The sequence below is a fragment of the Lingula anatina genome, chromosome 2, assembly GCF_051362555.1.
Source record: "Lingula anatina isolate TDL-2025a chromosome 2, LinAna3.0, whole genome shotgun sequence".
In the NCBI taxonomy this organism is placed as follows: domain Eukaryota; kingdom Metazoa; phylum Brachiopoda; class Lingulata; order Lingulida; family Lingulidae; genus Lingula; species Lingula anatina.
The window spans coordinates 16,035,392-16,061,406 of NC_141768.1; the positions used below are offsets into that span (position 1 = coordinate 16,035,392).

A 26,015-nucleotide genomic window follows, 5' to 3' on the forward strand; every position below is an offset into this window, starting at 1 on the left:
AGGTTTAAAATGAATATATACATGAACAAGAGGGTGAGTTCACACTACCCTGGAAATCATGTACAATCCCAATATATCAATAAATATTTGTGTATATATACAATAAGATAAGAGAATACAAGAGTCCTTACTATTGGTAACTCTGCAAGTCCCCCTTCCTTCCAGCCTGTAGCCTCGGGCACACTCACATGTATAGTTACCCTCTGTATTCTTACAAATCTGATCACAGTAAAAGTCAAACTGACATTCATTCAAATCTGAAAATAAAAAATATAACATATGCCTTTCTCTGAGAAATCTGAGAATATACAAGATTTCTAAAATGGTATTTTAGAAATATTTGTTCAGCATTTGATAACCTGTACAGATAAGTTAAAAGTGTATAATTTGAAAAGACTTAAAGAGAAGCCCTTTTCTATCTTTATATCTTGGGAATTAGAACAAGTTATGAACATGAATGGATATTTTTACAATACACCAAGCTTTATTTATTAACAGACCACATCATATCCTAACCTCAAGTATTATGAACACACGGAGTCCTGAGTTAACTAATAACCAGCAAACTGGGTCTTAATTTTGGTACTTACCAACGCAGGTTCCATTCTGTAGGTAGTACCCTTCCCTGCAAAAACAGAAGACCCCTTCCTCTTGCGGACTGCCCTTATGAGCCTCTTTGCACAGCATATTAGGTTGCCTACAGGTTGAGAGGCATTTTCTGGAAGCTGAAAAGAGTTTGGAGTACATTGTATACATAATATTTAATCTTTATTACACCAAACCATCCATCTATCCATTTACTCTTCATTTACTCTTACAAGATGCTGCAGTGAAAATAATTAAAATTCTTCCACATTAAATGAATCAAAAAATATACAGTTTATTCAAAATGAAATTGATACTTTTTGTTCACAATAATGTACTCAGCCAGAATTCCAACCAATTAAAGATAACTTGTTGACTCTGCATTTATGACTTACAACAATGTGGACCCTCATCTATTGCATCTTCACAATCAGCAATGCCATCACACAGCTGTGTGGCATTTATACATCTACTTGTGCCTGGACATTGGTATAAGTTTAAATGCTGCAAACATGTCTCTGCAAGCTCTATGATGCCTGGAGAAAAAACAAGGAAGAGAAAAACATGATATTCATATTACCTTTCATTTCATGCTTAAGAAAAATATTCCTTTTACACATTTTATTGTTTTATAATGAAAGCTATCAGGTCTTAATAGAACACGATTGTCAATAAATATTCTCTCTCAGAAAAAAAGTTGTTATTACAGTATTAAGTAGATCCTAGCAGTTCTTTCTCAGAAATTGTCTGTAAAAGAAGTTTCCAAAAGGCATTTATTTAAAAAAACTGAAAATTGTAAGTGATGGAATAGGTTTCATAAGGGTATACTACAGAATGCTACTGTCACACAAAGTACTCACCAGAGCCAGCATAACCCGGTGACACACGTTTGTGGGTTTGACCTGAAACAAGCAATAGGAAATGAGCAACCAAAAAACCTTGTTCCCACAGCCTTGCAAATAACATGAATTGTTTATAAATTTCCTAACCTACTGTTCACACAGAGGAAATGTAGATCTACTTTTAGATACATTTTCATTAAGAAACCATATCAGCTGATAAGTTCACTAAAGACGCAAGGATTTTTATTAAATACAGTAAAAACTAAATTAATGAAAATCTTTGATGACTAAACAACTTCCAATCAAGATATATTTTCCAGTTTAAATTTTCCAAGGCAAAAAAAAAAAAAAAAAAAAAATGTATCCATTGGCATTGTTACTAAGGTCCTAAATGAGAAAATGGCAAACATAAATCATGTCAAAACCAAAACTACACAAATTACATGCTGTCTGTATAAACATTCAACTCTTTCTCTTATATGCCATTCAAAGTGTTGCTTAAAAGCCAAGATCACATCTCCATTGTTATTGTGTGAGAGCACTTGTTGCTCCCAGGGCAGTATTATGATTTCATTCCCTCAAAACATAGCAGAAATGGATCTTGCCTTGAAGGGAACAAAACTAATAGAAAGTAAAACATGATAACATTCCAAAAGTCTGGAAAACTGCAAATGTTTTGTTATCTAATACTTAAACCATGTCCCACCCTTTACCACTTGACAGAGTGCACTCAGTAAGGTTTTCCTACCTGCCAGGACAGATTCCAGCTGATGGCATTACTAGCATTGATAAGCTCTAATGCAGGCATTGATAAAGTATAAATTGGTAAAAACATAATTATGATGACAGTTAAATATGTGTCCAAATTACATAAGGTGACAAAAAAAAAATTCACACCTTATGTCTTTCAAGGAGATTTGCAATAAGTTGAAGTTATTCCCATCTTATTCACCAGGAGGTTTCACGTTTTTCAGGTTTTAAAATTATAATTTGCTTGTTTTAACCTTTTTGGATTTCATAAATCCAAATGGCTTTTGGTAAAACCAAAAAGTTTCAACCAAATGACAGAGAGGGGGGGATTTTAAGTTATAAGCCCTAATCAGACTGGAACTAATTTCCACTGGAAATTGATTTAAATTAGTTCAGGGTACCTAATTAAAGAGGGACCAAATTACACCTTAAACAAATTATCTGTAAATGTTCTCAAGTCCATTTTTCAGTTTTTTTAAAGTCTGTCTCTTTCATGTCATTTAGTCACTGTAATCTTTTGTGACAGGCTGGTTAGTGAGATGCGAGGAGGACATGCAGGTCAAAAGAAAAAACATGTTCTTCCAAGTGGCAAAAATGCACTGCTTTAACACATGGGCTTCTAAAAATAATTCCTTAGGTCTAATGCATGATTTAAGGATTGTAGTCACTGCTTGGTATGGCAACTGAGTTGAAATAAATGCTCTGACAAAATTACTTTCCCTGTTCTTTTTTTATCTAGCTCTTTGTACAGTGAAGCCTCTGTTGACCTTAGAAAATAGTAAAAGAACAATTCCTTCATGACCTTAGAAAATAGTAAAAGAACAATTCCTTCATGACCTGCATGGATGCTAAATATGCAACTGATAACAGCTACAAATATCAAGGACAACTCCCAAGACAGTACTTAAAGACATATGAAAGCTCCAACTTTCTTAGAAAACATTTTCAGATTCAGACCATTAAGTTTAATTCTGTTGAGAGATGATAGCTATCCAATTTGCAGAAGCACACAGTCCATTGTGGTCAAGACCTGTAGCTGACAAATAGATTGTAGTGACTGCACTCTAATAACATTTGTAACCTTTGGCTCTATCAACTGCTTTCTAATATATTTTTTGTGGGTCAATATTTCATTTTGGTGGCTAGAAATGCCATCTCAGTTTAAAAAAAGTCAAATACATCTCTTGACAGCTTCAGCCTTTGACAACAGGTCTTTATAACTGAAGTCTACTGGCAACTACCAGTGTATAGGTATGGGTACAAATAGCAAAATGCTGCATGATACATATGGAGCTGTAAGCATAGACTCTTCAGACTCTTCTGCAAGATTTTGCTATCTTTTTACAGTTTGCTGTGTCTTCCACATAGTCAAACCTCAAAATAGTGGACATTTGGCTTTAAAAAAGCAGGCTCTAGGAATAACAGACCTTAGGAACACAGAAGCAGCCCTTCACATATACTTACATGTTTCTATTGATTCATCTGAGCCATCTCCACAGTCTCTCTCACCATCACACTTCCAACCATTTGGAATACACAGCTTGTCCTTACATGTAAATTTGTTAGCAGGACAAGTAGGTGGCATAGCTGTAAAAGAAATCCAGGGTTAATCAGGAACAGAGCAAGGCAGAGGGTATGGGGAAATTACAAGTAAGAAGGCCACAATAAAACAGAAATACCCTTCATTGTAGGAATACATCATTGTATGGTTTACTTAAAGCCATAATTGTCTTTCCTTTAAAGACGTATTGGTTAAGAAAAAAAAAGAAAAAAAAAAACAATTTTAATGTCTTCCTCATCAATCTGTAATTAAATAAATATTCTATGGTAGTCTTGACAACCTAGGTACGACTTGTTTTGCAATGACTTATACCTTACTTTGAAATTGAAACTAAAATAAAATTAAAAATGCATGTGCAAAAATGCTGGAGATTGGACTGTCACAGGACACACTTGTAAAAAAAAGTAGAAACTTTTAAGAAAAATTTTCAGCAAACAGACACTTCAAGATAAGTTTATGTCTGCTTAATTGTATTTTGATTTGGTTAATAAGTAAGCCACTATAAATAAATAGTTAAATTGTGAATTGTGTTTTTGATTGTGCTGGCATTTTTGGGTATTCTGACCCATACAAGACATTGTAAAAGCCTGTCTTGACTATAGTGCTTTCCCTCTTTACACATTGTAAAAAGAGACAGCATAAGGAACTCATTCCCATGTCACTGCCATTACAAAGAAAAACCCAATTATTTCTTTAAAAATCCAGGACAGAAGCATCAGGTGATAACTTACAGCAATTCCTCTCATCTCTTCCATCTGGACAGTCAAAGTCTCCATCACAAACCCATCCATGGGGGATACAGTGATGCCCTGCCCCAAAATTTTTCTCACAGTTAAAGGAGTCGGGGGCACAACTTGCTGACCCAGAGGAGGCTGCAAAAGAAATATGAAACTGAAAATAACTTAGCTTTAAAATATTCCAAGGGCATACTCCTTGAGATGAAGTTTGAGAAATCACAAACACACTTGATTTCTCATAATATACAATTCAAAGGCATTTTAATGACAGTTTACAAAGGACTCCATGCTGTGTTCCAAATGGGTTTTCCCTGGCTTCATGCTGGGTTTCATCTTTTTTCTAAAGTCATGTTTGCCATTTCTTTCCTTTTTTTTAACTAATTAGAAAACTGAAAAATTTAATCAAAAGGTTGTCATATATCAAACAATTATTCATCATTTTAGGCATTATAAGGAAATACTTGGAACCATGTTACTTTTTAATAAAATTTCCTTCTCTCATGCATACACAAACAAGTTCTAAAAAATTAATGAATGAAATCTCTTGACCCTGATGCATGCTTAGTGCCATAAGACACCCTCTCACCAATACCAGAATAGTTTGCTTTTTCACACCCTGTCAACTCTGTTAAGACCTACTTCACAGTTCATTCTGCCACAGCGCAATAGTCCTCATTCTAAAATACATCAGTTCCTAGCTACAAAACACACTGCCAAGCACCAGTAATCAGGAAGGTGTCAATACAACCACAGCACACCTTGGATTAACATACCCCGCTGCTGCTAAATCTAACAATTATTCAGTGTCACTGTGTTGTAAACAAGGACTGTACTTTTTTTATCCATTCTACTGGAAGATTTTAAAAACAGAAAATTTGTGTACCTGCATGGACATTTCATCAAACCACTTTTATCAAGGTTAATTTGAATGGGGCTTGCTTTCAAAATGCACCACATTTCATCACTTTTTTTCAGGAAGAATGACAATCCATTCAACAATTCATAAGTTACTTAAGATTTCAAAAACACAAAGGCAACTGAAATGTATAACAAATCCATCTCCAATCTTCAGAAAATAATATATTACATCATGACTATTGAAAATTGCTTTTTCAATGTAAAAAGAACAAAATGAAAAAAGGTGTAACTGAATGGATTATTCAGTATCAAGATCTGTGGAGAATGCAGCAATTTCGTGGAGCAGATATCCAAGAAAAGTACGAGATTAAGATATCAAAAAATTGATCTCAAATCAATATTTTAAATCTCACATGAAGATTTTACTGTCACATGTGGCATAAAAGCCTTTATTTCTTTTGCAAAGGTCTTAAATTCATAAAAACAAAATGCATAGCATGGTACAGTGAACCTAGACTCCCCAGCAGACATGACGACCAAGCCAACAGAATGGAAAATCTCTCAGCAATGTCATGTAATGGTTGAGTGCCATTCTGACAGGTGGTTGTGCTGTCACAGCTCTTCAATTTAGTCAGAGATGTCTGTTTTGTCTATTCAGGAAATAATGGCAACCATATTGTCTATTCAGCAAAATGATTGACCTATCAGTACTTACTGAAAAAAAATGTCATCAATACTACCTTTTCAATGAATGCACGCAAATATTTTTAGTGTGCTGAACAATTCCTTTCTGCTTGTAATTTGTCAAGGAAAAACGTCCCCTACAGCTGATTCATTATTTTTAACAGGCAAAGGTAGTTGGCTGAACTTTTTCTTAGTACAGACTATATCAGTTACAATGTTATTCACTCATACCAAAATCTTACATTATTTTTTCAAATTGAAATTATCCTAAAAATGTAAAAACAATCTATAACCCCATTAAAAATGTCTCCTACATCATGTTTTATAGCAAATCCAAAACTGCTGACAGTTGAATAATTTATTCAGGTGGTAAAATACACTGTAAGTGGGAGAAGGCATGTGTTGAGTGATAACAGTACAAAAGAGAGAAAATATTAAACAAATTCTCATTTCCTTGCACTTACAGTGCTGAACAGAATAAGCCACCATGACCATCACATCATCCTCTTAAACATGTTATAATGATAATAACCCAAAAACCTTTTTTTAATCAACCTGACAGTCTGTGTAGCTTATCTAAGTTACACCAATCAAAGGAAGTAGCAACAGACCTTTATATCCAAGCAACTTGCCCAGGTACTTTTCTTTTGTTTTAGAAATACAATTTCCAAACAAAAGCAAACTCCATGAAATCACCAGAGGATACATGCACAATCTTGTAAGCCGCATGGTCCCATTGAAATCTTCTTCCAGTGAATAACACTACAAAGACAAGTTGGACACACTGGACTGATGCATTCTGGGGAACATCAAAATGTGCTGCCAACTTGGTTCTAGACCATTCCTTACTGAGCTCATCTGTTAACTAGCTATCATGTACATCTGGTATTCCATTGAAATGGTCAATTAAACTTGGTGCATACTTTCTACACATGTACTAGCCACCACATACATGACCATGGAACAGCTGTCTGGGTGGATTACAGCATCATCACTGGAGAGATGTAATTTCAGGTATCACTTCCTATTTTTTCTCTGACATGATACATATACCCATCAACCACCCATCCCTCCCCCCCCCCTCTTTAGATTATATGTGATATAGCACCTCTAGTCAATGTGTACTAGTAGTATACTCAGAATGTAATATGAATGAATATATATATATCTTGGCGTAGAAGGGGTGGGAGGAATGGAAATTACATATTTGAGTTAGCCCTGAGTGTACCGACATGTAAAATCAAGCAAAAGTTCGCAGGATTTAGAGGAAATGAGGGAACTGTCCATGTTTTGGTCACCTTTTATATGGGTCTCTCGATATATAACTAGTCTAAGTTAAGGAGGAGACAGAGAGGAAGAAGAAAAAGAAGAAACAAGAGGGGGGTGGAGATGAGTTAACCTGTGATTTTATAGCAATTATGAGGGCCTGCTTTTAGTTTTACAACCTAACTGACTGGAGGGTGCAAACAACTAATGAAAAAAATGCAATACTTAGGTTAATTCCCATAAACACCATGGGTCTACATGGATCGACCCAACCCTGCAGGGATTCTTGCTGAGTGCAATCAGCTTACCAGATTAACACACATGTATCCTCCTCCATTAAGTAGGACATAGAAAAGCTGGTGATTATAAGAGTAAGTTGGAAACAAAAGGAAGCAAGTCATGCAATTCAGCTGTCCGAGTGCTCTTAGCGAAAGTCCTTGCAAAGTTGGGTCGTCCACATAGACTGATGGTGACTGCGTGAGAATGGAGTCAGAGTCTTGGTAAGCATGCAGATGTTCTTTCTATCAAATGAGCTTGATAAAATATCATTAATTGAGAAACCTTCTGACTGATACAATATCAATCTGGGAGATTAACCATGACCTTCACAACATTGCATGACATAAAGTGATGAAGGAAAAAAGATACAAAAACTACTGCTTTACAGAAAACACTTTTCATTCAGAAACACAATTAACCTATTCACACTGCGTAATTAATTCTGGTGGGCCCATAGTATGACATAATAAAACACTATTGCAGCATGCAGGTAAGGCGTGATGCAGTGAAGAGGAAAAAGGGTATTTTGAGATGAAGGCATCACAGATGTTGTTTAGGGTGTTTAAACAACAAAAACTACACTCATGCACTTCTTAGTCTTTGAATGAGTCTAAAGCACAAATAGTTCAAAGTACTAGAATTTAAGTGAAAAATGAGTTGATTTCAACCTTGAATCTTTGCTGTCAAACTTGGCTAATATGATTAGGGAATCAAGAATAATTTAGCCTTTTACGCTCTACTGTGCTCTAAGAATATAGCATGATAAAAAAGCAAACAACCAGGGTGACTTTCCAACCTAATGAACTAACAACATTCCATACAAAAGGAAAGAAACTGCATGTTTTTATATTTTGAATGCATCTCTCATATATTATTATGACCATTGTGGGGGAGATAAAAAAAAACTTTTAAAACAAGCAAACACATTGATTTCATTCTAAAAAAAATAAATATTTGTAAGCATGAAAGAAATTCAACAAATTCCATCCTATGTTTCAACCATGCTAAAGGAAAAAATGTATCAAAAAGACTTGCAAAGAAATATATAATGACAAAGCAAGAATTTCAGGTCAACACTTCGGGGTCATGTTATCCCACTAAGTGCCACCTTTGTGTAATAAAATCACACCCAAATCCATCCATGGTCTTTTTTTTGTCTTCTAATGAAATCACCCTATCACATCAGTATATGCATGAGAGAGGGAATGCAGGAATTTGAGTTTGAGAAAGGGTACCCCTATCAAGAGGTAACATTTTGGAGCTGAGAAAGGAAAGAACACAGGTGTATGATTGAGGTTAATGGTTCACAGTGCCACCAATGTCAATGTAAAAAGACAAACAGTGACTCAGCCGACACGAGCATATCCTACTCTTCCAACTTTCAAAGATCTCTCAAACAATAAAACATTCAAACTTAGGCTATGCTATCAATCTTAAACGTTATTACTCCATTTACAGCTGTAACATTAGAGCGAAACACTATGAAATACTGAAGACATGTCGAAATCCGTCATAATGTTAGTAACCTTGCTTAAGGTACTCTACGAAAAGCTGGTGATTGTATTCTATTACTAAATAATCTGGCACTTGGACTGTAAGTTCCCTACATTTCATAGTCCTAGCTTCTCAGTTTCTTGATTTTGATGATAACTTTGATTCCAAATTTTGTTTCATCCTACAATCTGAATGGGATAAGATGGGAATGAATTTTCTGGAAACACGGGCAAAGTGGAAACTTTTGCCTACTTTACCTACACTTGCCCCTCCCCCTCACAAATTCTAGAACAAACAGAAAAATAATATATATAAGACCTACTGTATATCATAACCATCACCATTTCTGCTTTAATGAACATCAAACGTAGGTGAAAAATTGCTACTGTACGCCCTGGTTCACTGTGACAGGATTGTGGTATCTTGTATAGAAACTGGCAGTTTGGTTTATGCCCCTATTTCACACAGACCACGAATCCCATGAATGACCAGGAATTGACAAATTTCAGGATTCGTGGTTGAATCGTAATCAGTTAGTGAAGCTCTTAAGAGATTTGTATATATTCGTAGTCAGTTCTTGCACTTCTTGACCAACAGGAATTAGTGGCAAAAACTTTGATGCCCCTATTTCACACAGACCACGAATCCCACGAATCGCCAGGAATTGAAATTTTCAGGATTCGTGGTTGAATCGTAATCAGTTCGTGAAGTTCTTAAGAGATTCCTATATAATCGTAGTCAGTTCTTGCAATTCTTGATCAATCGGGGAATTTTTGGCAAACAATTTGAGCTGTTCAAAATTTTGGCCACGAACTCCCGATAACAAAAAATCGTAGTGAATTTCTGGACAATTTTCGTGCGATTCCAGCCGAATCCCACAAATATATTCGTAACACTATCGTACCTGTATCGTAACTGAATCGTAGAGCGTGTCGAATTAGACCAGAAAATTGGCAAAATCTCACGAATCCGGAAATTTGTCAATTCCTGGCGATTCGTGGTCTGTGTGAAATAGGGGCATTAGGTGGATCCACCTACTGCGCATCAAATTTGTTGAGTCAATCACTCACTCTTCTGGAATTTTCTTTCTCTTAAATAAAAATGGTATTTTCATTATCTATTTTTTCTTACATTTGCCACCATTTATTCCTATAAACTGAAGCCTTAAGTTGTCCTCTGAATGGGGATTGACCAAAGCTCTTATTAAACAATATTTTCAAATGTGTTTTGTCTCTTTATTAACACTTGGTCCTTCCAAAACTTTATATTTCCAAGAAGTTGTACAACTTCTTGACATTTCTAATATAAAACAACAGAAACACCCCATCTTCTGCAAGTTAATCCTGCCTTTTTGTGTAATATCATCTAATCAAAATGGACTGATCCATCTCTGTGATATTCAAGCAGAAAATTCCACAACGTTTTAAAGACTGTAAATGAGATAAGTTGGATGAGCTGCTCTGTGTCTGATCCATTTATCATGGGTTTACAACACACATAATTAAAGTGTATTAAGTTACCGTAATATGAGAAATACTCGGCAACTGCAATCCTTTCCATACTCTTATCACAGTGGGTTCTTACAATAAGTCTAGATTAGGGTCAGAGAGGGTTACCTTGTACAGATTCACACCCTTTCACACATGACTGGAGTCAAAACTGAAGTCTCAATATGCAAACTTGGTCAACAGTCAGCAAGTTAAGTGTGCTGAGCCACTCAATGAATTTCACACTCGAGTAGCAGGTGATTGGTTTTTAAGTAAATACAGCACACTGCAACTTTTCTAACTTTTGGTTGTTCTGAACTGTGATTCAAATAATTCATGGGTGGGTGTAGAGATATGGTTACATCCAACAAAGTGGTATAAATGCTGTTCAAATAAAGACTGGATAGATTTGTGTTTTGGAAGGAATGAACAACTTCTCTCCATTACATCACAACTGGAACTGAATCGTGAGAAAAACATGTCAACCTTGTCATCTCATACTTAGCTGAGCTGATACTAGTACACGCGTCTAGATTCCTCAGTTCTGACTGACATGTAAGTCGACTTGAAATGGCCTGGAAATGGATTTTTGGATAATCTAAGGAGTGTATAAATGAGGATTCTTATTTCACTTAAAAGAAACTCTAGGCAAATGGGAATGAGGAGTATGAGACCACCTGGTTTAATTGAGAACAGAATTAAAAACCTTACATCAAAGGAAAGAAGATGGAAGTTGGACTGACAGTTTGGAACTTCCATTTCCTCAATTTAATGTTTTATAGGCCTGACTTTTTAAACATTATCCTCAAGGATGTTTTTTTCATCACATTGTTTTCCATTACCCATTCATTCCAGATGTTACCAAACTGATTTCCCCTTCTCTGGTTGGTACCAGAGGAAAACTTTATTTTCCAAAAACAGAAACTGACAATAAATATTGTTTACTTACATTAGAAACATCTGTTCTTTTTAAATCATACAATAAGAATATCAACCCAGTCTAAAACCAAATAGGTATCCATAACTGATGAGTACACCAGAGTCCCCTGACATAAATGTTCCTAGCATCATCATTTGTAACAGGCTGCCACTTGTTACAAATGATTACATTAAGTAGATTTTCAAATGCACAATTTGCACCTGCTACATGAAAGCAACAGAGTTCCACTCTCAACCTTTCTGGAAGGCATAATTTTTCTAGGTATATATGAATTAGCCAACAGGACAATGCACATCAATATTTTAGATTGTAGAACTTCACTTCCAGCAAACTGCTTTATGTTTTTCATCAATTTACTTTATTTCCATTCTATTAAACAACAAAATATACACATTTGTTCAACAAGTAGTTCATGTTTTTGTAGCATTACCACATATTCTTCAAATACAAAACTTACCTTTAAGACACCAAAAACATTAAGGTCTTCCAACTTCTCTGTTAAGCTTTACTAAAACAAACACTAGAGTGACTGCAATAATGACAGCAATACTACATAAAAATCATGTAATGTAATGGTAGGTTTATTTTGCAATGACATATATCAGGCCGCATGTAGAAACATAAAAGATGTTCTCAAGTTTTATGAATGCACTTTTATTAAGGCCTCTATGTAAATCAGTTGCACGTAGACAATATTCAAAACACACTCCAAATTCCTTTTTGGGTAATTTTGGTTTAAATGTTTTTGTTATGGAGTTATAAGCCCCTAATTACAGAATTTCATTAAACAAAGGCACTATTTTGCATTATCAACAATAAAATCTGAACTAAGACTTTCAAGAAAAATCGCTGGGCCAGGCAGGATTTTGGAGTACTTAATGGTGTTATTAAATTGGCCTTGAAATGGTGATCATTTTTACCCCAAAATCTCAATTATGACGTCATCCGTAATATGACATATGTGTAAGATTTATTTATTACCCAAAAGAATGTATGTAATAATGTAAGGCAGTAAATAAGGAGTTTTGGGCCAAGGTAGGCCAAGGGTGACAATGTCCTTAAAAGATTATTATGGAGGGTAGCCATCTAACGACCCATTCCCACAGATATTTGGATCAATCTATCTCAGTCTCACTAAATTGCTGTCAACTTGACCAGTTTAAATGTCTGTCACGCCTAGGGAGTAACATCGATCCAGATGGATCGATCTAGGCTTGGGAACCCAGTCTAAGGTTCACATGGTCCAATGGCATGCACTGATTTCAGAATGTGATGACTGCCGTTTTGGTGATAAAATGCAATTTACTATAGTTTTGTGTTGTTTACAATGCATTAGTTGTGGAATTTTGAATCTCATACAAAGCTGTAATCCCTTTAAGTATATAAACTTGCAACATAACAGATCCCACTTCCCTTTCCTCCAGCAGTGCACTAAATATTATCTGCAAGGAAGATGGACAGGCTGGAATAACTCGATACTCTTTATAGGTAGTATCCCCACATGTTGGCCATATATTTTTTGAAATGAGGATTTGTGACATTTCTCACGTAGATTCTACATATATTGTGTCTTGTATATAATGTCCTTACTTCACAATCCACATGGGCTACATCCTCCTTCAGTAAATCATGCTTCATCTGCCCGGGGTTTTCATGCAATTTAGCATTGTTTGATGTATTACATGTTTGCATTAGAAGTTTGGTTATCTAAATATTTTAAAAAGACCCAAACTAAAACTAAAAATCTCTCCTTTATTTTGCAATTTTTTTCATAAGAGCTGAATGGTAGGTAACAACTTAAAAAAGAAGTTAAAGTTATCATAACTTGAGCATTGAAAGCAAGCAATTAAAATACAAACTAACATCAAACAGACAAACAATAGAAAATACACCCTCCCAATAATAGGGGCGTCACAAAAATATTAAGGGATTCATATTATGTTACTGAATGATTCAATTTGGTTGTCCTCAAAAAGTGGCATACTAGGGGAAAATCAGCCTGAAAGAAGTAAAAGCACTGACTGACAGAATGCATTGTTTCTCTACCACAGCTTCATGATCAATACATGGTGTATAGGTTGTTTTGAAGAATGGCTTAACAGGTGAAAACTAGCTAACCGCGAAGACAATAAAGAACATCCAAGGGTGGTATGCCTAAACTGATGCTTGAACTTTTCACTTGCCAGAAAAAAAAGGTGATTTTAGGTTTATCTTGGAAAGTTTATTCTAGTACAACATATCAGCTTCAAAAAGTGACCTTGTACACAACTGATAGCATCAAACCAATGCTTTCACCCAAAGTTTGTTCAAACTACTTATATACTGGAAAAACAAGCATACTATCTCTATTTCAGTTTTTTAAATGACATTACAATTATGGTTCCAAATGAACAGTTGCAATATATTATATTATGCACAAGCTTCATAGCAGTAGTTGAATTAGATTTCTAAGGCCATCTACAATGGTTTTTGCCCAGTACATGACCTATGTAAAATACTATTTTAATTTTTAGTTGATTTTTATTGGTTCATTGCTCCCTTTCTGCCCCTATACCTTGGAGGGGTTATAATATACTGGTAAAATTATACACACCGGAAGTGGTCTCAGCTAGCTGAGGTAAGCTTCTCAAACCTTATTGTAGGGAGGAAATTTATTTACATCTATTGTTGTACCAATAGGCAAACACACTCAGCGATTAAATAAGGCATGAGTTGGGGTCAAAACCTTTAGCCCAAGCTTAACATTGTAAAAGATGAGATTAACTTTTTTTTTCAAAATTGTTGGTCCTTGCAAGATGACTCAGTCTCAAGTGGTATTGTACATTTTTTATTAGCACAGCTGCAAGACTTGGGTAAGATTGGAAGAACATGAGAAGTTTCGTGAAGTAGATATCAATTGCCATGATAAAATACAAGTTCATGGCAGTATTACAGTCTTAAAAGAGACTGATCAAAATTTCAAAGTAATTTCGAATTGTAAAATCACTCTATAATTGATTAAGTTTGTCTACTCTGACATGACACCCAGAAAACTGTATTTAGACACTCAGTTATGAGCAAGCTGAATACCATACTAATACATCCGGTGAATACTGCTGAAGTGTCCAGTCAGGCCTTTTTGACTTGCTTGGGTAGCTAGCCCACAATTGGGTTGAGATTGGTGTCAGAATGGACTGTTTTCAATCTTGTTATCAGACCAATGCCCACATTTTCACCAATATTGAAGATTTCTGAGTAGTTCAATTTCCAATTTTCCATCCAAGTATTCCTTGTCCAAATCACTCATTTGACTGTTTTTTTTTGAGGGCCAAGTTTCCTTAATAGGATCTTCATTTATAGTTCTACATTTTTTACATGGTTACTGGTTTTAATATTGGATGTCAATGTTGAAAATCCGAACATTTACTTGATGAATTGTTCAATAGAACAAATTTAGTCATGAACAGTGTCAAAATCACTGAATTTGATAAATGCTCTACACTATACTTATTTTAACAAATTATGCAGAAAAGAAAATGTTTTGTTTGGCAAAAAATGCTCTAATCAAACCCTTTCAAATAAGCAGTCAGACAATATTTTTGAAAGAAGAGCATCAAGTACAGAGTAATTTCCACATTTAAAGTGTCAAACGGAAGTGTGACACTGAGTTAAATGTGTAGTCTTTACACTCAAGCCAGGCAGTAAAAATGGCAAAAATGGGGCACACAATACCTCAGTCTCTGGTTACTGTGGCTGCTTTATGTATGAAACACACATAGTCAAGTTTTATTGTTTGCCTTAAGATTTCATGCAAGTTTTTAAATGCACTTAAGTCCAAACGTCATTGATATGTTCTGAGCAGCAAGCTTATTTAATCAAACAGTCATAAAGAATGACATTAACTTAGGTTTCATTTGAAAAAGTTGAAAACAGGTGGGACATTGGAGAGGGACATTTAATTTCTACTTTATATTTAATGTATGGTTTTCGAAATATTTCAAAGGAATCTTATCTAAATAGAATAAAGAAAACTATCTTGTTGATAAAGTGGAGCACTAAATTTCTGAACTACAGTGCACTAAAAAATTAATTGACCCATGTAAAGATACCAAGGACAAACAAAACTGAGGGTACATTACCACTCTCCCACTGCTTGGCAGCAGTTTTGTTTTCAGAATTAGATGTAAAGAAGGGCAATTATATACAGTAATAACTTACAAAATTCAAACAACCCAATTTCAATATGTTTAATAACTAATAAATACCTACTGGCCTCAGCTCAGCTCAGTTTTACATCAATTTTCTATCATCTTTGTCAGAAGTTATTAGCAAATAACTGTCTTCAAAATATAAATTTTGATCAATTTGGTTACCCTACCCAGCATCAAAAGGAAATTACAGCAAAAAATTCAGATTAGAGTCAAACATTATGCCAAGTTAGCAGCAGTTTTTAGCCATTGCAAAGATTGTCACAAATATAGAATAATCAGACGTCAAAGTTTATTCATTTCAAAATGTTCAGATAAGAATGCCAAACTTTTTTTAAAGTCAAGATTCAGTGTTTTCATATTAAACCAGAACCTCTTATTGAAGGCCATAAAATTGTTCTTGGAAAATTATGTAATTACATCAGTTATATACCCACTGAAACCAAGTTGTTAATCAACCATGTAAATCAGCTTTATTGGAAGTCAATTTACAAATCACAAAAATCATAACCACAGGCTGTAAATGAACTCAAGTTGGGTGGTAATGGATAAACATGAAATTTTAAGCAACAACAAGTCTTTTCAAGCAGGGAATCTATTTCAAATACATCACTCCACAAAACAAGCTTGGATGACATCTATGGTTCATTCAAAAGATGGTTGTGTATTGTGAATGCCAGGTCCAGTTACATATATTATCATGGTATATAAAACCTGGCTTCAGCACACAATGTACCCTCACATTACCCACCATGCCACTCACTTCACCCAATGGACTCATGAATACCTCTGTTTTAGAATGTAATTCTAACTCAGAAGGATATTAATTTCCTCTCATTCAAGGACTTGATTTCAAACCTCATACGTCATTCATAACTGAATGTGTGGAATATGACACAAGGCTATTAGAAGTGCCCAGCCACAAGTAGTTGCAAGCACTGATAAGTTCCAAAACAACTATATTCATTAAGAGAAAGATGGAATTATAATTTCATCTTATACTGTAGCTTTTGTTGTCATTCTCTAAAGCCTTTCCATTACAGCTGTGTCACTTAGATGTAACTCTCAAAGTAACAAGGCCTTAAAACATATACACATAGAAGACAAGTGTCCATAAATGTTACAGCAGGCATGATGGGACACGCTTTTTGCCACATGACATACTGATTCTGTACACACGTTTCACTTACAACATCAATTTCTATATATTCTCAAACACTGTTTCCAACACTTGATGAATTAAACAGATATATACACACAAAACACTAATTCTTTCAATATGCAATGACTTTAACATATAAGTGATGTAACAGACATAACATGCTGTCAGAGTGGGGAGATCCCATTGGTTATACAATAATGACATTCATCTTGACATTATCATTGCCAAAATGAGTTTAACAGACAGATATTTGTAACAGTTCGTGCACCATGGATAATAAAAATCACCCTGTGCCAATTCTTCGGCATCTGTCTGACCACAACAGGTTAGACACCATTTCAGATCACCAAAACTCCCAGACAAATAAAATGTCATTATATATCAGTCATTATGTGATATCAGTATGATCTAATTCCATTGCCAAAGAACAACAGTCAAAAAATTTAGCCATTCTTTTTATTGCAAACCACCATAACTAAAAGGCAAAAAGCATCAAAATATAACAGAAAACTTGTGACATCACTCTGATCCAATTGTTTTGCTACATGACAACACTCCTGTTCTTTTGTTTTTCATTAAACGGACACTGGTTAAACAGTGTCATAGCAGACATAACTAGTGTATATGACCAGACACCATATCCTATGCAATAACAACAGCCACAGCACATGCTGTGGTCTCCTGTGTGTAAAGATGGTTACTGACCCAAATCAACCTTCTCCTAAACTATATAGCACTGACACACTCACTGCTAACACTGGTCCAAATAGCACCATAGAAAGGAAGAGTTCTCATGGATGATCCACCAAGCCCAAATAGATTCAACTTTTTTTAAAACACAAACTAAAAGTGGTACAGTGTCAAGACTACCTGCAATTGCCAGCAACATATTTGTATCATTCATCAAGAATGGTTGTCATGCCCCCCCTACACACACGCACGCACGCACACACGCACACACACACACACACACACTCCACCTCCACTGGTTACTGCTCTGAGCCATTCTATCTGCTTGAACCACTAAACCATATTTGTATACAACCAGAAAACAAAATCAGTGCATGATGAAATCAGCTTTAGGCATGGATATTCAGAGAGTAGGCAAACATTTCAAACTTTTTTAATATTGTGACATTTCATAGTAGTTTCTGTAATATAAGGGCCCCTCTTAGTAATTGTTATTTTTACAAGTAAAGAATTCAAGACAGGGTATGGTGTAATGATAAAAGGAAATTCTTCTCAGTCGACTAAAAGAGACAGCCAAGTGTAAATAAACCAATGTCAGACACTATGTCATGAACAATTTCCTTAAACCCATTTCGAAAGAACATAATTTACTCAAACCACACCTTAAAGAGCACATATTGCTACTCAAATTATCAAGATGGGGGGGAGGGGGGAGGCTAGCATCCCCCTACAGCCAGAACATGCACTGGATGACAGGATGACATGAGATGGTAGAAATTGCTACCTAGCACCTGCTTCATGACGTCAGCCCTAATTATTTTTGTTAAAACCAAAGAGCACCAGCTCTATATAATCACAATGTGTCATAAGTCTCCAAAAACTGGAAAAAAAATAAATAAATAAATAAATAAATATATAAAAGAAGGTTGTATGCCATGATATGTAAATATCTCACACAAAATAATGTCAGTAACAGAAAACATACATTGAAATTATGCCAAACATCCACAATTGAAAACATTCCATTCAGATCATACAAACTTATTCTTAGCCAAATGCACGGGTAAAAAATGTGGCTGTATGCCTAACATGGAACAGACTCATAATATTTAATATATTGAAAATTGTGGGATAAGATTTTTCCAGAATGTTCTGAACTGAAACTGTCAGTGAAACTATTGAAAAAAAGTATGTTTTACATGATCTATCACACCATGGTTATATGTACAAGTACTGTCAGTTTACCTAACTTATCATAAAATTCCCATCAATTCAAATTCCTAGAAAACCGCAATACCTTCTATGAATCCATCATTATCAGGCATAAAATCTTGGATATAGCTCACAGAAGACATTTTAATAGGACTAGTTAGATGTAATTAATATAACCTTAGTTTACACTGAACATGATTAAGCCTATAATAACAGTTATCCTGAACTTCATTTTTCTAACGTACACACTATAATATGCCCCTGACTGTGGTCCAATGCACCCACCACGGGACTTGGGATCTATTGGGGTTATTTCTTAGGCTGTATTCCCAGAGCTTTTAGATCGATCTATCCCGCGGGGAGTCTCACTAGATTACTGTCAGATAATCCGGCTTTAATGTCCGTCCCGCCTACTACAAGCTGTAAGGGGGTAATTAACTTTCGTGTCCGCCCGGCTGACAGCTATTTAGCATGAACCCCCAGGGAGTTAGGTCAATCTAAAGTAGATCGATCTAATCTCTGGAAATGGGGTCTTAAACCCTGCAGTTAAAAATGGTTATCTACATTTGAAGTACATGTTCACAAATTAGACAATTCATCTTATTATTTAACTCCCATCTGATCATTCGGGATTCTACGAGATATGCACGCGTGGGGCTCAATTCTGCGTTCGCTTGTCTTCGTGCTCACACGTGCACTCGATTATTCATTGATTTTTTATAATTTACGTGGTTTTTAACGACTGATCATACTCTATTGTGAGAGATTGCTTGACAGACAATCTTTTGTACTGATTGACACTGGATTTTTAGCATGTCGTCGGTTCAGACCGGACTGCAAAGCGACTTAGTTAGCGCTATTATTGCTCAGGCTGAGGCAAGCCGGAGTGGCGCAGAGCGGGCTTCAGGAAAGGATGCTAGCTCAGCAAAATCGACTACCACAACCAAATCTAGTGGTAATAGGGATAAAAGACTACGAACCCTCTGCTTATAGCAAAAGAGCAACGCTGACAAAGGAAGTCAGCTTCACGGATATTACTTTTTATTTTGTGCATACAGGAAATCAGTAAAATGAGTGGGAACAAGTTAATGAAGAGAAAGTACAACTGTGTACATCTTTGTAACACATAAAAAAGTACTATTACTAGTTTCTTATGCAACTCATAAAAATCCAAAGAGAATTTTAATAAATTGTCTACTATAAGATAGGCCATCCTTTCTTGGACAGGCTGTCCAATATAACATATCTGGACAGCTCAATAGCTTATAACCTTTAACTTAATTTTTTTTCAGGAAATAATGAAACGAAACACTGGTCTTTCCTTTATTTATACTACTTGAGACTATATGGTGGCATTTGGATGGGTATGGTGACACCAATTTCACATATATCTAATTGCCTACTATGCATCTTTTTAAGCCTATTGGTAATTCTTGTTATGCACAGGTGTTAAAGGTGTATTACACAAAATGTGTTTTCCTATTGAAATGTTTTTTTTCCTTGCCCTAGCTAGTATCAATGTAAAAAGTGGGATTAATCAACTGTGGCCCTATTGGAGTTAACTGGATGATATTCTACTTGCTAGTGTGAATGGGACTTATGTGTGACATAACATTATCTTCTAATAAACAGGACAGGTAAGGGGGATAATCAACCATTTCAAAGTAAAAAAGAAATTATAAAAAAAAAAAGATTTCAGGTATTTACAACAAAGCATTTGACTTCTGCTTAATAGAGATCTGAAAAGTAAGTAGCACAAGCATATCCAGACATAGTACTATTAAATGATGTGATGTGATGGCTTGTCACCGCAGACAACATAAGTAAGATAATTTAGTGGACGTTGTGGTTATTTGGCAGGATGTACCAAACCATGCAACTTGTCATTGAATAACTAGTATGAACTGCACTTGAAGGAAACAGGAATTGATAATAAGGAGTGTCTCTTTTATTCTCAGTCGGAGATTATCCCCACCACACGTAATGCCACTGAAAATCTGCACTCGTGCTAAAATCTTTGTTTAAACTACAGCTTTTGGACTACCAACAAGTTACTGATCTCCAAAACGTGATAATATCTCGCGGACAAAACGTTATAAAGGGAACTGCCGGGTCTTATCGCTTATATCTCCTTAACAGAAGCTCGCATCAGTCAGGTAGAAAACAACCGTTCTGCTGCTCCCAGTGAATGTAATCAACAAGTGTAAAATGCGAGGTCCCATGGGCGCCGCCATGTTGTATAACAGGGGTTTTATAACCTAATTTGTAGCAGCTCCAGCATGATCGACCCTCATTACAATTTCCGACAGCCTTTAACAACTTTCCGATTCCACTCTACACCTACTAAAGTGGTAAAATGAATGAATGACCCAAACCTTAGATAGAGATCTTAGATGGTAGATAATATACACGCAAAGCGCAACACGTTGATTACATGTGCTCTAGTCTGTCCGATCGCTCGACTCGACTTACCTGTCTCCTTGGATAAGATAGCTATAGCTACTGTTATGATCACGATTACTTCCAGCCTCATGGCGGCATGAGAATCCTCTGCCCCAAACGTTCTTTAACTGACTTCCACCATGCGGCCAAAAGTCAAGACTTCATTCAGATTGCAGCTGAGATTTCGCATCGAATATGGCGCAGTAAGCGAGTGAGCCAATCCTCAATGAACGAGTCGTGGCTGTGACGTCACAATGTTTATAAATACCATTCTTCTGGAAACCCCCAAGGATAGTAGACGAGAGAAAGAGGGGTGTCATCTTAGGGGAATGACTATCTTGTTAATCTAGGTCAAGTAAATTGATCCAATATAGTTTGATCTTATTCGGCTGGTGAAATATAATTATTTTTTATAAGGCCAAGTAAAATTTAAGTCGTGTTTGATGTAGAAGGCTTGCCATCATCTGAATGCTACATGTACATGTGACGTTTGCAGCATTAATATTATTATTTCCTTTTTGTAAAAAGTATTTGGAAGTCTTGGAACAATTTGTGGTTTTTGCCATTCTTCATAATGACTTTAAACAAAAACCACAAATCTGCAACGATTTGGTTAGTATACCAAGAGCACCAGCTATCTCAGTTTCGTTACCCCTTTAGCTTAGGGCAATGATGTCTATCAATGATGTGCTTTCAGAAGCACATGTAAATCCATAGGCGAAGGGGGAGGCAAAAGAAAGCAAAAATTTGTCATAATTCAGCCACATATTTTAGTAAACGATGGACTATTTTTTTTCTTGAATGGTTGCTAGTTTCAGCAAATCCATAGGCAAAATTTGTTTGAATAAACATTTTCCAGAGAGAACATTGAGCACAGATGTCGATTGGTCTGAAACGGGGCGAACAAAGATTGCGGCAGATGGATCAGGAAGCAATCAGCAGCTCAACAAGCAAAATATGACACATTCCTGAAAGTTTTTGTCTGTTATTTTTTTTCTTAATTGGCGAATTTTAATCTGAAAGCATGCATGACAATGGGAATTTATCCTAGTTTTTTTAGAAACAGTGTCACTATTATATATATATATATATATAAGCAAGGAAAAAATAATTCATAAAAACATTTAAATGTTTAATTTCTTTTTTAAGTTATAAAAAAATCAATAACAAGCGAGGATATGGCTGCATGTGTATAAATCCTGAAAAGCATAAAATTTATTACTACCAGTTTTTTTTACACTACTCAAATAAAATTTACATAAAGAATAACCTAGATCTAAATTATAACTTGGTTTAAAAAAAAAAAAAAAAACTATGATATACTGCTTAAAAGTATATGGTGGTATTTGGTGGTTGGTTTTAGTGGCAATAATTTGATGTCGAATTGCTTAACAGTTATAACAATTATAAAGTTTTTTTAAAAAATCACAGTCCCATATGTATCCATAATATGGTTTTGATTTTTATATTTTCACCTTTAACAATCTTTACCTTCCAAATTTAAAAAAAATCAAATTTAGTCTTTCAAAAGAATGGTTTTCAAAGATGTTTAATTGAAGAAATGTTTTATTTCTTAAAAACATTTTTATTGCAGATTAAACACAATTCAAAAACAAAACAAGCAATAAAAAGTAACTGAACATAAGACTTCTTATATCAATTATTCACCCAAAGAAGCAAAGCAAGATTATTTCACTACTTTTCATCAAAACATATACTGTACATATAGACCTCTATGGCTGGAAACTGCATTAAGTCTATACTAACAAACTTTTAACTTGACATTTTTTTAAAGATGACTTTTAAAGTTATCTTTGACTTTAAAAAAATACCATCATCTTGTTTGCCTAGTTTCTTAGGTAAGCTAAAAATAAAAGAAAAAATAAATAAACCAATAATTTAAATTCTAAAAATCAGAAGATTCTCAATATCACGTTAAAAATGTCTTTCAAAATTAAAAAAAAAATCATTTCCTATTTTGACTAGATTTCTCACTCTTCACACCAAACTTGCAAAGGCCTTTTGCAGCAAATCTAACTAAAAATAGCATTCAGGATTTGACAGCAAAGTGATCAAATATATATTGATGCACTGTATGACCAGATTGATTGTGTTTAAGTTATTAACAAGCTGCATCAAGATCATGACACCATTAAGTTACCATGCTGAAAAAAAAAATTGCCCAATGTCAAAACAGAGGACCTGTAAAAATATGTAGAATATCCCAAGCACCACTGAAAAGCATATACTTGTAAATATGATTAGCTCATAAGAAGCAGAAATATATGGAAACTCACTGCTGACTGCCTTCAATAATAAGAAAAATATAGGCGATATAGTGATACTAAGTTACTTTAACTATGGTTATAATATACATGAATGATGGGCACTAATCAATGACATATTTACAGAGTAAATAAAACAATCATCACGTAATTTTTGTTTTTTAAAAAAAGTTTTCAATCACAGCACTTTCTGGGCACAGCCCTGAGGTTCCAAGCCTGTTACATGTGCCACACTACTCTGACAAAAGACAACAAAGATGCATGATAGTCAGGTAGAAAATGTTCCCATTTAGAAATGTTTCAGAAACATACAATCCTTTTGTATAATAGGAGCTTTTCAAATTGATACATGTATTATGTGATATATATATATATATATATATATATATATATATATATATATATATATATATATATATCACATATACAGTAGGCTGGGAGGGTTTAGGGCTGAAATGAAACCCCCTTTTTGTCAACGTAAAGGTCTGTTTTAAATAAAATTTGAGTCAAAATATGCTACAAGTATGAGGATGGGCAAATAAGGTCCACTTTTTTAGATCCCCTTTGAAATTGCTGGTTATTTTAGGTAGCTATCATAAGCTAAACAAAAGCAATCCAATTATCATGCAAATTACTATTCAACAAATGGGAATGAAAAACACAAAGTGTCACAAGGTTCCATTTTCTACAATTGGCACTGTCTTTTAACAAGATCTCTGATAATAAAAAATTCAAAAGTTCAAAAATGTATTGGACACCAATGTTTAATCATATCAATGATTACTGATCGATATTTATACACATAAAACACATAGCACTGAGATTTTTTTTCAATAAAAAATAACATTCCAAGCTATCTTATCTAAAACTGGCTTTCCTAAAGGAATATTGGGGATTGTAGAAGTATGATAAAAGTATAAAATCTAACTGGGATAAATAATTTCTAATCAATATTTTGACCACATGCAAGGGTTTTTTTTTTAATTAACATTGAAGCACCAGTTCACAATAAAACCTTCATGTGATGTTTATATGGAAGCAGCAGTATAATTATTATTCACTGTGGTATAAATAAAACCCTTGAAATTATAATATCTATATACAATTTATTTATGCAATAAAGGTTTATATCTATAGATAGGTGTATGTATACACTGTTGTTGCCCTAGTATATAACAAAAGAAACATGAAATCATGCCTCACAGATAAAGCTCTGAAAAATTTCACAACCTGTAAGGATTTCTCAATGCCCTTCAACCCTGAGGTCTTGAATGCTGCTTCCTCAAATTAATAAAAAAATGAAGTAGTTTATGTCTTTAACCTCCTGACAAGAAGGCTATTGGATCTTCCTACTGGTTTTCCTCCAGCTGATTTAAGGACGCCTCGAAAATCCTGTTGCGGAGCTTCGTGTCCTTCGTGGTTTCTCCTTAAAGTTCCCTTTGCTTCATCTGGGGCTCTGCCTGTCTTTCGCAGCTGTGCACGGAAGTCATGATAACCATTGGTCGAAATGCATTCACTGGAATAAAAACACAATAAAGTTGAAACACATCTGGAAACCAATGCACATAACAACAAAAACAAACTTTTTGAATAACTTGATTTACACAGAAATGCTCTAGATATGTGTAATAGTATCTTCATAAAGCATACATATATTATCATGAACATACCTATAAATATTCAAAAACAGAAAATACCATTAGGAGATTAAAAAACAAGTATTAAAAATGCTTAAAAATCATAATTAATACACATCTGTCAAAAAGGGGACCACAAGACACACTAAAACACAGTATAGTAGAACTTCATTTATTTTTGCCACTTTTAATTGTGCGGCACTTTTAGTTATCAAAGGGAATATGCAGCACCATGATTTAGAAACAACGAAACAAAATCTAATCATGCAAGGATGTACATAACTAAACAGATCAATATTGGCAAGGACATAAAATATGTGTATGTGTTCAGCCATAGGGAAGGAGGTTGTAAACTGTACTGAGATGGTTCTGAAACATTCCTATTAAATATATCTACGAGTAAACAAAATTTAGGTAAAATTCACATGCCACAATACTAATGGCTATCACATATATAAGGATGCAAAGTCATAGTTAGTATATAAACTTCTAGATGAACATAACATCTGACTTTGTACATGTATGCATTAGCCAGGGGGATACGGACTACTACAGACTACATAGTACATTAATGTTTGGTGTATACACCTAAACACCTTGGGAAAGAACCTGTAGCATGCTATTTCATCTTCAAAGAAATAAGTTTATATCACTGACAGGTATTTTTAGGGCAAGGGTTACAACAGACAGGAAAAAAGAGCTGTTTGTTGCACCATAATATAATTTACTTAAAGCTATAATGCTGGGTATTGCATACAAAACAAGGATTCATTAACAATATATCCTTTTAATAATGTAACTGTGCAGACATACAATTCAGCTCTCTTATGCTAACTTTTTCTGTTTAGATTTTAATTTCAGCATAAATTTGGTGGATTGAAGGAAGTGCAAAATTGTAAACATCAATTTTTCAAAAA

At 34.8% G+C, this 26,015-nt stretch overlaps 2 protein-coding genes across 14 annotated transcripts in view; both read right to left on the reverse strand.

Annotated features, from left to right (window-relative positions):
- Window positions 1-24: 24 nt before the first annotated feature.
- Window positions 25-21,424, reverse strand: LOC147763431 (vitellogenin receptor Yl-like). 2 transcript variants are annotated; one of them, XM_087006061.1, is made up of 7 exons: window positions 21,207-21,424; window positions 4,470-4,610; window positions 3,642-3,764; window positions 1,446-1,487; window positions 981-1,121; window positions 591-725; window positions 25-257 (listed from the first exon to the last, which is right to left on the reverse strand). In XM_087006061.1, the coding sequence occupies exons 1-7, from the start codon at window positions 21,265-21,267 to the stop codon at window positions 40-42; spliced, it is 861 nt and encodes a 286-aa protein (XP_086862187.1). In that variant the 5' UTR covers window positions 21,268-21,424; the 3' UTR covers window positions 25-39. The 2 variants fall into 2 exon arrangements, with proteins under 2 accessions (XP_086862187.1, XP_086862186.1); XM_087006060.1 differs by lacking the exon at window positions 21,207-21,424 and adding an exon at window positions 6,629-6,991.
- Window positions 21,425-22,709: 1,285 nt separating this feature from the next.
- LOC106174232 (myosin-IIIb) overlaps window positions 22,710-26,015 on the reverse strand; it is a 46,896-nt gene continuing 43,590 nt past the window's right edge. For 11 of the 12 annotated variants that reach the window (XM_087004147.1, XM_087004148.1, XM_087004150.1 and 8 more), the window contains one exon: window positions 22,710-24,977. In XM_087004147.1, the coding sequence (XP_086860273.1) occupies window positions 24,770-24,977 (208 nt within the window). In that variant the 3' untranslated portion in view covers window positions 22,710-24,769. The remainder of the gene's footprint in view (window positions 24,978-26,015) is intronic. The other variant, XM_087004144.1, reaches the window with a different exon arrangement.

Bases quoted from the DNA above. Each gene is read 5' to 3' on its own strand.
- LOC147763431 (XM_087006060.1), bottom strand. From the start codon at position 6,746: ATGCGGCTTACAAGATTGTGCATGTATCCTCTGGTGATTTCATGGAGT. The intron at 1,488-3,641 runs GTAAGTATATGT...TGCTTGTTTCAG, and splicing joins AGATGAATCAATAGAAACAT to GTCAAACCCACAAACGTGTG. The intron at 726-980 runs GTAAGTCATAAA...AACTCTTTTCAG, and splicing joins AGATGAGGGTCCACATTGTT to CTTCCAGAAAATGCCTCTCA.